Source organism: Lonchura striata, chromosome 13 (assembly GCF_050655825.1).
Source record: "Lonchura striata isolate lonStrDom1 chromosome 13, ASM5065582v1, whole genome shotgun sequence".
Taxonomy (NCBI): domain Eukaryota; kingdom Metazoa; phylum Chordata; class Aves; order Passeriformes; family Estrildidae; genus Lonchura; species Lonchura striata.
Window position 1 is genome coordinate 4,850,905 of NC_140715.1, and position 12,885 is coordinate 4,863,789.

Genomic DNA, 12,885 nt, shown 5'->3' on the forward strand with positions numbered 1-12,885 from the left:
GGAAGAGCAAGGAATCATCATGACAAAATCTATAGCTGTGGAGACAACTGCGAAAGCCCACAGCTACACAAGGATAGCAAGTTGAAGTGTTCTCCTCCCACAACACCTTGAAACCTTGAACCTGAAGAAGTTGTTTCCTCAGACAACATTCTGCACTCTCCATCTCAGCAGCTCTTACCAACACATGGCCTACACCAGGCAGGCAGCAGCAGAAGTGACAGGCCCTGGTGGAGAGACTCGTAAGGGGACATTGTGGTCATTTCAGTATCACACTCTCATCTCATTATCAGCAAGGCCTCCCACTCCAGACCCTGAGGACCTAGGAAAGCATCCTCAACAACAACACTCTGTTCCCATCCTGTCTCACCCTTTACTGTACAAATCCTTTGCTACCCCAAACTGAAATGTGTTCTAAACGAAAATATATAATCTCATGATATTTTCTTTTATGATCCATGGTCTCCCCAATGTTTTTCACTTTCCCCACACAAGTCTTTCTGCTGCTCAAGGGCACCCCTCCCACCAGAAAAATGCCACCCCCTACTCTATACAACAGATCAGAGTTTCCTTTCCTACTACAAGGTCCAGCACAACCATTGCTTATCCTTCCCAGCAATACCACACCTTAAAAATCCACGGACGGGATCACCAACACAGTGCATAAGAGATGTTCTGCTGCTGACACCTCATGATTTCTAATGCTTCCTTATCTGGAATACTATTATGAAAGATGATGTTGGAACCTCTAAACAGCACTGGCATTGATTTTGTGCTCCAGGCACCAAAACTCTGGCAAGGACACTAATACATGATACTGTCTGTGTTGTAGAATGTTACTTTAAAATGGGTGAGGAAAGGTGATTAATTGTTTTTGGGGGCTATTTGTTTTTTTGTTCATTACAGAAGTGAAAATTTCCACTTTCAAGGCCCTTTTAAGTCTTGATCATTGATGTAACAATTGATGCAAATTTTGAGAGAACATCAGAATAGAACCGTGTACACTACCTCTCAGCTCAAAAATTCAAATCCTCAAAAACATGAGCAAGAGGAAAACAGCAGAAAAATTTCCCTTGTGAAGCACAACTCTTGGGTCATACACTGAATGCTTTATACTTGCTAACCAGAACAGCATGATTCTTACAAAGCAAACTTAGGAAGATCCTCTACCCTAGGCCACTACTACCCTATTTTCTAAAGGAGTCTTATAGAGAAACGATAATGAGAATTTTTTTCCTTGAATATCTACTTTACACATGCAACATACCTTCACATGACCATAATTAAAAAGGAGGAGGGCAGTTTTCAATTAAAAGACAAATGGATACCAGCACAGTTATCAGTCAGCAATGGCAATGAGGTTGTCCACAGCGACTGCGATTCTGTCACCAACACAGCCTGGTTGTCTTGAACTCCTTCACTCAAACGGTGTGGAAATGCTACACATGAGAAATAGAAACCCCCTTACTGTCTGCAAATCTCAAACCTTCAGGCACCTCTACTAACACAGAAAAGTAATTCAGTTCAAGAGCAGAGTTCACATTTAGGGCAACAAACCACACCTGTCTACAGGAACTGCTCACGGATGCTTCCTGAATCTATATTCTGGACACACGCAGACAGAGATGGGAGAATCAGCAAGGTAGGGCTGACAGATACAAATGCGCCTTTGCCATCCCTAAGGAGCCGCTAAGTACCCAACGCCCATAAGCCGTGCGAACTGAGCCCGGCTTCAAAGAGCAGCTTCTCAAGAGGGCGGAGGGAAAGGAGCAGAGAAGGGAATGAAGGAAGCAGCACTGACCGTGTGGAGGAGAGCGGAGGGCTCCGGCTGCGTGTCCTTGGGCGCGGCGCCGGGCGGCGGCGGAGGGAAGTTGGGGCTGAAAACCATGAGGTCGCTCTTGGCCGCGCCGTCCGCCACGCACAGGCTGCGGCTGTGGCGCTGCGAGTACGACCAGCTGCCCACTTCGCTGGCGCACACGAGCGTCGTGGGCCCGGGCCCCGAGAGCACGGCCGCCCGCGGCGCCCAGCGCGACGCCACGTACAGCACCACGGCCAGCAGGAACAGGCTCGACACCGCGCAGATGGCCACCACCAGCCACACGTTGGTCGCCGCGCTCGCCGCGCCGCCGGGCCCCGGCTCCGCGCCCGCCGCCGAGCGCGACACCGACAACGACGACGACAATGACGACGAGGAGGATCCCGCGGCCAGCGCCGCCTCGGCGGCCTCGAGCAGCGACACGCTGAGCGTGGCCGTGGCCGAGCGCGCCGGCTCGCCGTGGTCGCGCACGACGATCAGCAGCCTCTGGCGAGGCCCGTCCGCCTCGTCCAGCGCCCGCGCCGTGCTCACCTCGCCGCTGTAGAGCCCCACGCGGAACGGGCCCTTGCCCCGCGGCTCCCACAGCTCGTAGCGCAGCCACGCGTTGTAGCCCGAGTCCGCGTCCACGGCGCGGATCTTCGCCACCACCTGCCCCGCCGGCGTCCCCCACGCCGCCCACGCCCACAGCGTGCCCGGCTCCCACACCGAGCCCGCCCCCGCCGCCGCCGCCGCCTCGGCCGCCGCCGCGCCCGCCTCCGGTGCCGGGCCCGCGGGCGGCAGCAGCGCCGGCGCGTTGTCGTTCTCGTCCAGCACGAAGAGCTGCACCGTGGCGTTGCCCCACAGCGGCGGCTCCCCCGCGTCCACGGCGCGCACCTCGAACTGCAGCACCTGCAGCTCCTCGTAGTCCAGGGGCTGCAGCGCCCACAGACGCCCGCTCTCCGCCTCCAGCGACACGTAGCTCGACGCCGCCCGCCACCCGCCGCCGCCCGCGCCGCCCTCCCACACCGAGTAGCTGACGCGCCCGTTGCCCGCCTCGTCCGGGTCCCGCGCCCACAGCCGCGCCAGCTCCGCGCCCGCCGCGTTGTTCTCCCGCGCCAGCACCGTGTACACGGCCTGCGCGAACGCGGGCGCGTTGTCGTTCACGTCCGACACCGGCACCCGCAGCCCGCGCCTGGCGCCCAGCGCCGGCGCCCCGCCGTCCTCCGCACGCACCTCCACCTCGTACTCCGACACCCGCTCCCGGTCCAGCGCCTCGCGCAGCACCAGCGAGTACGAGCCCGCGAACGTCGCCTCCAGCCCGAACGGCGACGCCGGCCACACCCAGCACCGCACGCGGCCGTTCTCCCCCGAGTCCCGGTCCGACACGCTCAGCAGGGCCACCACCGTCCCCACCGACGCGTCCTCGGGCACCGGCACCGACAGCGACGTCACCCACACCTCCGGCGCGTTGTCGTTCACGTCCAGCACCTCCAGCACCACCTTGCAGTGACCCGACAGTGGAGGGTTTCCTTGATCGGTAGCACCCACTTGCAGGCGGTATAGACTAACATCCTCAAAGTCTAAGTCTTTCAGGAGACGAATCTCTCCAGTCCGTCTGTCAATTCTGAAAACATCTTTTCTGTCTTGAGGGAACAGAGTCTCGAGCGAATACGAGATATTTCTGTTTGACCCCTCATCTAAATCCGTGGCATTTAGTTTGATAACTAAGGTGCCGTGTTCTTTATTTTCTGGCAGCTGCACTTTATACACCGACTGGTTGAACTGGGGCGCGTTGTCGTTCGCATCCAGCACCGAGATCACCAGCTCCATTGTCCCCGTCAGAGACGGCCGGCCCCCGTCACTCGCCGTCAGCACCAAGCGGTGCACGGGAATCGTCTCGCGGTCCAGAGACTTGCTGAGCACCAGGAATAAGGAGTCACCGTCCTCCTCTGTTTTTTGTAAATCCAGAGAGAAATGCTCGCTGGGGCTGAGTGCGTACGAGATCTGCGCGTTCGCTCCGATATCCGCATCCGACGCGCCCTCCAGCGGGAAGCGAGACCCCGGCATCGTAGATAACTCCGCGATGCTGAGGTTTTTTCGGGCGGCGGGGAAGACGGGCGCATTGTCGTTGATGTCGGTGACCTCCAGCTCCACATGGAAGACGCGCAGCGGCCGCTCCAGCAGCACCTCCAGGCGCAGCGCGCACGGCGCGCTCTTGCCGCACAGCTCCTCCCGGTCGAGCCGCGAGCTCACCAGCAGCGCGCCGCTCGCCCCGCTCACCTCCACGCTCGCCCGCCGGCCCTGCGCCACCAGCCGCAGCCGCCGCGCCTCCGCCTCGCCCGCCTCCAGGCCCAGGTCCTGCGCCAGACGGCCCACCACCGTGCCGGCCTTGGCTTCCTCCGGCACCGAGTAGCGCACCTGCCCGCCCGCCAGCGCCCAGGCCGCCTGCAGCACCAGCACCCGCAGCACCGCCGCGCAGCAGCGCTCCTCCATCCCTACCGCCGCCGCTCCGGCCGCCGCTCCGGCCGCCGGCCCCGGCCCGGGCCCCGCACGGCTCCCCGCCGCCGCCCGCTCGCACCGGCTCTGCTGCCCGGCCCGCGCCGCCCCCCCGCGCTCACAGCCGGGCTCTCCGCCGCACCGGGGCGGAGCCGCCCACACGCCGTTCCTGAGCCTGCAGCGACACCGTGCGCTGCTCCGCCGCCTCACACGCTCCGACACCGCGCCCCTGCCTCCGCTCCCTCATGGCCGTCTGCTCTGCTGTTCTTCCTACTGTGTTCGATTTTCTTGCTTTGTCTCTTTTGCCTTTCCTCCTTCTTTCTTTTCTGCCTTGACTTCCTTCCTTAGCCTTCTCTAATTTCTCAGTTGCCTTTTCTATTTTTTCTCGTTTTTTCTTCCCCTTTCTTCTCTTTGTTCTGTTTTTCTTCCTTGCTTTGTCATGCCCTATCGTTTACTCCTCATTCCCTTCTTTTTCGACCATTCTGTCTTCCTTACCCTTCCTGGCAGCTCGTTCGTTTCCTCCGGCGCCGCGGTGGTCATCATCAAACAGGAGCCATCAGCACTAATTACAGACATCAGCGCCGGACGCGGTGCTCTCCGGAAGCCGGACCTTTTTAGGGACCAGCTCCGTTCCACATCTAGAGGTAATTTCGGTGTGTGTTGGTCATCTCGTCTGTTTTTCTCCGTCCTTTCTTCTTGCTAATTTACGGAGATATATTCCTTCTTAGCTTTGTCCTTCATTCCTATATTCTTCTGCTATATATTTGGTGCACTCTTGTAATTTAGGGCTTCACCCTATTTTCTTTTCTTTGTATTCTTTTTTGCCTCCTTTATTTCTTACTTTCTCATCTTCCTTTCTTTTTGTGTGCAGTGATGCCGTCAATGACATGTCACTAAATTAGTTTATGGTTTCTTCAGTTTGCTCTCTTTCCATTTATTTCTTCATCATTCTCCACTTCTCGTTTATTTTTGCATAATTTCTTCCTTTTCCTCTTTGTCATAGTCTCCTGCTTCCCCGATTTCTCTCTTCTCTTCTCTTCTCTTCTCTTCTCTTCTCTTCTCTTCTCTTCTCTTCTCTTCTCTTCTCTTCTCTAATTTTTCGTATGATTACATCACTCTCGATATGGAGTGTGGACTTGTCTTTTGGCAACAGTCCCCTTCCTCTTTCCTGCCGACTTTCATCTCTCCAGATGAGGAACAAGCTTCCTGCTTTTCTGCAATTTATGCAAGACAGACAGATAGTCCCTTCTCCATCACTTCCCTCCCCTTTTGAAAGTCGGACACATTCCTGAACCCCTTATCTCAATGAAGAGAATCCACCTCACTCTGACAAGAGTAGCTCAAAACCCAGATATTTCAACATCTGTGCAAAAGGTTTTGATTACACTAAAACCCCAGGAGATTGTTTGAATATTTCCTTCGGAGATTCAAACCCATCAGAGCCCAGAACACCAATCCTCCAAGAATGCTGACAAAGCACGGGACCACCACAGCTCCTGTACACTATTCATACAGCTCGATGAAGAGCTGTTCTCGCAGCCTCCTTTTCCACCTGCATGATGAATGGCAAGCTCTTGCTTCTCCATTCTGGCAAACAAGCTCTGCCGGGATAGAGCAAGAACCTCTTTATGCAGGGGCAGAGATCTCCAACTCACAGACGTTCTGCAGTTTGTCACCAGTGACACAGCCCACGTGCTACAAAGCATGTCCTTTCATCAAGGAAGACTTTTCCCTACTCAAATTCAGCTTCCCTGTAACAAATCCCCAATCTCTATTCCGTACCACTCAGAGGGAATGATCACTGCCACAGTACGCAGACATTGCCCCACCACAACATTCCTCATTAATGGGGGGCGGGGGGAAGAAGAAAATAAAATAAAAATAAGAAAAATATGTACAGTCTCCCTTTCTCCATGCCGGTAAAGCCGATTTCGTAGATGTGGGAAGATTTTCTACCACTACTTGAAGCTTCAGGGCAAAATCGTTTGCATGCCCACACAGCTCTGCCTGCCCTCGTTCATATTCAGCACCTGCCCCGGGCCCCGCAGCAGCGGCCCCGCGGCCACAGCACCTCCCTAAGGAGCACCAAGGACAGGAAGAACTTCTGCTGCTACATCTGTAGCTTCTGCACACAAAGCAAGGCTCATAACATTGTTAAATATGATTGTGCTACTGACCTGTTCGTGTTCCTGCTTTATTGATCTTCGCAGCGCCGCTGGTTCATATGGAAACCTGCTGCTGTGGGCAGTCAGGCTGTGAGCATAAATGATGTCTTGATTCCAGATCCATCCCTGATGCCGTTTTTGTCTGGCCTATGCCATCAATGGAAAGATGAATTCTTCCTAGTGTGTCTTTGTAACTTACCTGTATTTTCATATCACAACCAGCAACAGGGTTTTCTCCTCGAGGAAGGCCTTCTGACAGTTTCTATTTCATATCCCAAATCCTGGTGGAACGAGGCTTTGAAGATAAAGAGTGGTCCTCCTCTCCAGTGCTTCTCTCGAGTGGAGCAGCCCACGGTAAACAGCAAAAGGAGCCTCGGGCAGGCACTGCTGCCGCCGAGGACTTGAGTTTATTAAACTCATTAGCACATAATTTTCTCATTCCTAATATCCACACGAGTTTTGTTCTACTCTTCCTTAGATTAGGTTTGCAGATTCGCACTCACCAGGTAAACAGACACAGGCAAATCTATCAAGTCGAACAGCATTTGTTAACTTCTTCCAGGTGCAGGCAAGAGAATTGATCTTTTTCATAACAGAGGACTGGCGAGAAAATCCTGCACAACATAATTTTTGTCAGGTTGATATGGAGACATGTTCACAAACTCATTAATTTCCTGGACTTTTCTGGCAGTTTGTTTTAATCTCTGTAGCAAAAGGAAATAGAGTAGTTCGGGTAGAGATCACTGTCTTGACTCACGGATGGGAAGAGATGCTGGGGATGATCTTCTATCAACAAATCAATCATGTTTGCTCCATGTGAATCCAGGACAAGAGGTGTTTAAGCAGGACAGATTTTGGCTTTTGGCTTGGGTTTCTTTTTTGTTTGTTTGGGTTTTTAGTCTGGTTCTGTTTTGGGTTTTTGTTTGTTCGGTTGGTTTTGTTTTTACTTTTGTGGTGAGTTTGTTTCGGTTGATTGAAGGTTTTCCTCCTACTTACCTGTTTGCTAAATTAATTCACTTACCTGGAATAAGTAGGTCTTCTCTGGAGATGTATTTCATGTCGTGTTCATGGAAGTGAAAATGTAATGTCGATGTCAGCAAATTCGATCTACAAGTATCTTAAGTTAGGATTGCTGTACGTTAAATGTAGCAGGATGTTTTAAATCAGTAAAACAGCTCTTAATGAGGTGACAAGCACTGACGTCGAGGACATAGGACACGGTGTCCTTTTTTATTTTGGTTTGAACACCTATCTGTATAATTTTCACATCCACCAAGTAGCAGCTTCACTAAATGGTTCCACAACCATATAAGCCAAATATCTGAGCTTATCTGGAAATAAAAATGTTTCTAAACTCGAAGACAGAGTCAAAGACTTCAAGATCACCTACAGAAAGAATTGTTTCTTGATTAATCGGATCCAGTCCATGTGGGATTCTCACACTGATGAAATCCAGCTACTACCTGAGTAGCAGTGGGGTAGGGGATGACATTGGAAAATCCTTAGGCGCTGCAGTGTTGTATTACTACTACAGATGCACAACTAAGTGCCTTTTATACCCCCTGCACCTATAAGGGGAACCCACAAAGGTCTTAAGAAAAAGCTGAAATGATCCTGCAAAAAGCACACGAGTTGGTGGAAGGTTTGGTTTAGCTATTTCAGCTTTGGTCAGCCTCAGAGCATTCCCAGCGCTTCTGACTAAGCAGCGAGACGTGAGGAGTGGTGATCCACAGCGAGGATCTGTAGAAAAAAATCAGTATAAACGACTCATCTTAGCATCCTGAAAGCCCATCAAGTGCCTGAGCATTACTTTGAGCCTCCTTCATTTGGCAGGAATGGATGAGAGCCTGGTTAAAGTCCAGAAAAATAATAACCACGTGTTTCTACACCCCAAGTTCAGAGCTCATGGACTGACCATTGCACTCTTAGAAAAGCAAGTACAGCCCAGTGGCAAACACAAATCAAAAGGTTCTTCTCCTATTGTTCTTTAGCGAGTGGAGAAACACAAAGACTTTTCGAAGGGCGTTTGGAATGCTCTGTTTAGACCCGCGCTGAAATTAGATCATTACTCCAGTTACACTTGGAGACCAGGCACAGAGAATTGGCAAGGGACAGCAGCTCGGCAGAATCGCTCCCGCCACACAGGATGGAAAAAACCTTCCAGCCCCGGCATCCCAGGATGGAAAGTACCGCACAGCAGCTCCACATCGGCTGCCTCAGGGCGACTGTCTCTGCCGACGAGGATCCGAAAAGAAAAGCAACATTCCCTCCAGAAGGGCAGACGAGTCCCGAACTCGCATGGTGGGATTTGTCTTTCTCACCATTTGTCGTTCTCACCTCTTTGGCGCAGTTCAGCGGTTAGAGCGCCGCACAGAAAAGCCGGGTCTGATTTCAGAGCCTCCTGAGACCGAAAGCTCTTCTACCATTCAAGAGTACCCTAAGCACCGAGACAAGGACTGCTCACAGCACCATCGATCTTTCAGCGAGGCATTCCTCCCTGGACAATGCGAGCGGGGGACGAGGAAGGAGATGCCGTGATGGCTCAGCGGCTGGAGCACCCACGCCGCGGCGTTTAGTCTTCGCTTCTGCACATCCCCTGCAGCAGTCACAGAACAAGGGGTCAGGCTCAGAGAGCGGGGCACGGACACCAAACCCGTCCCGTTCGCCCTCTGTCTCCGGGATCTGGCACAGCTGAAGTCCCGACCTCCGGGAAGCTGCTGGCGATGCCGGTGACCGGACCCGCGGTGGGCCCTGAGCTGTCCTGCTCTCCCGGGGGACCCAGCGCCTTGTCAGCTCCTTCATTCTCTCCGCAGAGGCCCAGCTCCCGGCTCGGCCGGATTTCCACGCCTCAATCCGCAGGAAGAGAAGAGCGGCACCAGTCGGAAAGCGCGTTAATAAAATATACCAAAAAAATTAAATAAAATTCAATAATAATAAAACAATATCAGCCACTGCCAAGCCACTCCGCAGGCAGTGCGTCCCTCCCGGGAGCGCACGGAGCCCCTCGGTCCCGAGGAGCGGCCGGAACCCGCCTCCCTCCGCCTGCCTCCGCCTCCCTCGCCCGCCCCGCCCGCCGGAAGCTCCCGGCAGCTCCTTCCAACGGCGGCGGCGGCGGCGGCGGCGCCGGGATCGGCATCGCTGGCCAGGGATGAAGCCCTCGCCCGAGCGGGTCCAACTCTCGCTCATCCCCCGCTGGCAGCGGCTCTTCCCTCGCTGTCTCCCTCTCCTGTCGCTCGAGGTGTCGTCCTCAAGCAGCCTTTATTTCGGCTGGAGTTCCGCTGTGTTTTGCAAGCCAGGATTTTCTCACGTGTTGAGAGTTTTAGTGGTGCCTGCCTGCTGGCCGCTCCTGGATTCTCCCTCTGAGAGAAGGCACGGCTGCCCACACGGACTGCGGGCAGGCGGAGATGTCCTTCAGCAAGAAACATTTTGGTTGCTCATTCCGCGATGAGCTCTCGTGCGATAACCGCCCCACTCTCCCAGCCTTGCTCAGTTAACATCAGTGACATCCGGACATTGGCAGTCGCCCAGGGAGTCCCCGTTTTCCCGGGAGACAGCCGGCCCCGAGCCCTGGCCGTGGGCTGGAGGGATTCTGCCTTGCTCACTCCTTCGCTGCTCAGCGCTGGGAGGAGCTGAGCTGAAAATCCTCCGAGAAAACTCATGAGGCACCCTTACAGGCGGAGGATAAAACGTGGAGAACAATATTTATGGGCGGCAATTAGCACTGACCCGGAGGAAAAGCGGGCGAAGTCGCGGTCGCGCCCAGGGCTGGGGACACAAGACAGCCCCTGGGAGCGGGGTTCCTCTGGGGCAGGACCTGGAAAGGATCTCGAGAATGAGCCTGACTTCCCAGGGAGCTGGCCGAGCCTACGAGGCTTGCAGAGATGATGAGGAACACCCACGCTGGGCCTGAATCCCCCTTCTCTGGGGATCCATGCGGGTCCTGTCCCGGGGCTGAGGGAAGCTCCGCGTTGTCTCTCCTGGAAAAGCCGTGCGGGGTCCGGGCACGCCGGGAGCCCGGCCGGCCGATCCCATTGCGTTTTTCCCATTTCCTCCATTCATTCCCCAGACACCATTAGAGCTGCCGCTCGGGAGCAGATGGTTCCCCTCCGTCCCGAGCTTCATCCCGGACAGATTGCATACAATTTATTAATAACCCAGCAGATGCTCGGGCACTTTCCAGCTCAGATTATATTTCCTGATTGCTCAAATCCCGGCGGGGGGAGGGAGCTGTTCGTTTATCTTCCACCGTTCCTCTTTGTGCCTTTACCAGCACCGACCCCACAAGGAGGGAAAGGGTGACATCCCTGTGTATGTGCCCCCGTGCTAATTCAGGGTGTAAGTATCTGAGAACTCAGCCAGGCCTGATGCCAGCCTTGGTTCGGCCGTGCCAGCCCCGTGCCCGGGAGAACCGCGGCTCTGTGCTGCCGGGCCCGCCCCGCATCCCCCCGGCGCTGCACGGACCCTCCGGTGCTGCTGGTGTCTGGCACAGGTCGTGATTCCCAGGAAAACATCAGGGATTTACGCCCTTTAATTCCGAGAGTTGTGCTAACTGGGCTGCGAAGAGGCAGGTCCCCCCTCCCGGAGCTGTGGGGATTGCTGTAGCCAGGTGAAATGAAAACATCATCATGAAAAAACGCTCGACACGAACTCCCCCAGCCTTGGGCAGTTCGGTCAGTGAGACAGGCAGAGCTGAGGGCTGGTAACCTCTTCTCCCTCACGAACACAAGGTCTGAAGAGAGGAGTATTTGTAATTTAAGGGGGGGATGTACAAGGAGATATACAGGGTTTATGTCCTGTGAGACCCCTCCCAGAGCAAGATAAAATGCTCTGAGCTCCAGAAAAAGCCATCACAGACCTTTCAGCAATGCTGTGTTCAATTTTAATGTATAAAATGGGCTTTTCTTTGCTCTGTAGGGAGAAGCACAAAAGCAGCAGGTTGTTTATCCTACTGAATAAACTAAATGCAGGTCTCTGAGGGATCTTATGCAAACCACTTACCTTGAAACACAACCCCACGGGAAAGTGAGCTAGGGAGAGAGGCACAGTTAATGTTTTACATCTTCAAAGCAACATCTAAGTGTCTGGCTCAGCACCAGCTACCATCAGGTATTAAGGAAGGTAGGAGCTGTGATTGTAATTAGGAATGCAGGAACCACTTTTAAGACATAGGTAAGAGGATATTTGGGGATGGAGTTCACTGGAGCCTGAGGCAGGGGTTAACCCTAAAGGCTCAAGGCTAAAATTAGGTCTTGAAGCTGAAGGTTAATTGCTAAAGAGAGAGTTTGGAGGGAAAATGAATTTATTATTAGGACACATGCCACAGTGTAGCTTTAAAATAAAAATAGGCAATCACTTCTGCTCAGTGGTAAAAGGCACTTCACTTTCTGTGAATGCAGGTGAGAGACACTCTCGGCAATAACAGCAGAAGAATATTAAAGTCTGTTACATTTTTCATAGCCCTTGACATTTGCAATATAATTCCACTTCCTTGCCTTCACCAAGCCAAACAGATTTAGTGCAGGGGGGAGTTCTCCTCATTTCAGCCTCTGTAAATAAAGTCAGAGAATGATGTTGTTGCAGGAAAAATAGTTTCTTCATCCTTGCTCTACAGCAAGAGGGAAGAGTGGCATGAAGTGATGGAAAGGGAAATCAGGGTATAAAAGCTGAGGGGGTTGTTAAGATGGCCAGAGAAGAGGATGCAAAGGGGGGTTGTGGGCTGGCAGAGACTGAGCTCTTTGCAGAATCCCTCTAATACCTTGCACTCAGAACCCACAGCAATTTCATTTCTTATCCAGAGGTTCCCCTAATACCTCAGGTTCCCTGAAATGCCCACCAGAAAGGAAGTGCAGGGAAATTCCAACACTGGTACAGGTTTCCTGGTCAGATAGTAGCTTTTAAATTGAGGTTTTGATGCTTTGTCCATCCTTCTTCCTCGTTTTTACAATAAAAACTGCAAATATCCAATGGCAGAAATTCTTGGAGTTGGTTAAATTAGACAAATCTCTATTCATAGTTATTTTCTTTTCCTTTGCACCATTTTTGCAGGTCCTGAAAGCCATCCCCTTTTATCTTTCACAGGCCTTCCAAATACTTACATCCTCAGTGAGTTTTCCTAGGTCCCAGAATGAAGCAAAAAATGAGCAAAACCTGCAACAGCAACCAATCATTTTCTGGATTGATCAATGTTCTTCAATCACTCACCACTTTCTGTCACTGACAAATTGTCACCACAGTAAGTAAATCTTCTTCAGTCACACACATATTTTAAGGGAATGATGTGATCTGGTGCTGTTTTGCTTATTTCTAGTCCTGACCTCCTCAATAATAAACACGAGAAAAGGGAAATAGAAGCACAACCAAAATAACAGTGTTGCAAAGTAGAATCTTGTAACAAACCAAACTAAAATTGTATGGATTTACTTCCTACATTTT

General features: G+C 52.7%; 1 protein-coding gene across 2 annotated transcripts; it reads right to left on the reverse strand.

Moving 5' to 3' along the window:
• Positions 1 to 79: 79 nt before the first annotated feature.
• LOC146766147 (protocadherin alpha-6-like) lies at positions 80 to 9,503 on the reverse strand. 2 transcript variants are annotated; one of them, XM_085591155.1, is made up of 2 exons: positions 9,158 to 9,503; positions 80 to 9,049 (listed from the first exon to the last, which is right to left on the reverse strand). In XM_085591155.1, the coding sequence occupies exon 2, from the start codon at positions 4,283 to 4,285 to the stop codon at positions 1,745 to 1,747; it is 2,541 nt and encodes an 846-aa protein (XP_085447281.1). In that variant the 5' UTR covers positions 4,286 to 9,049; positions 9,158 to 9,503; the 3' UTR covers positions 80 to 1,744. The 2 variants fall into 2 exon arrangements, with proteins under 2 accessions (XP_085447281.1, XP_085447282.1); XM_085591156.1 differs by having other exon boundaries at positions 80 to 8,193; positions 8,791 to 9,503.
• Positions 9,504 to 12,885: the final 3,382 nt, after the last annotated feature.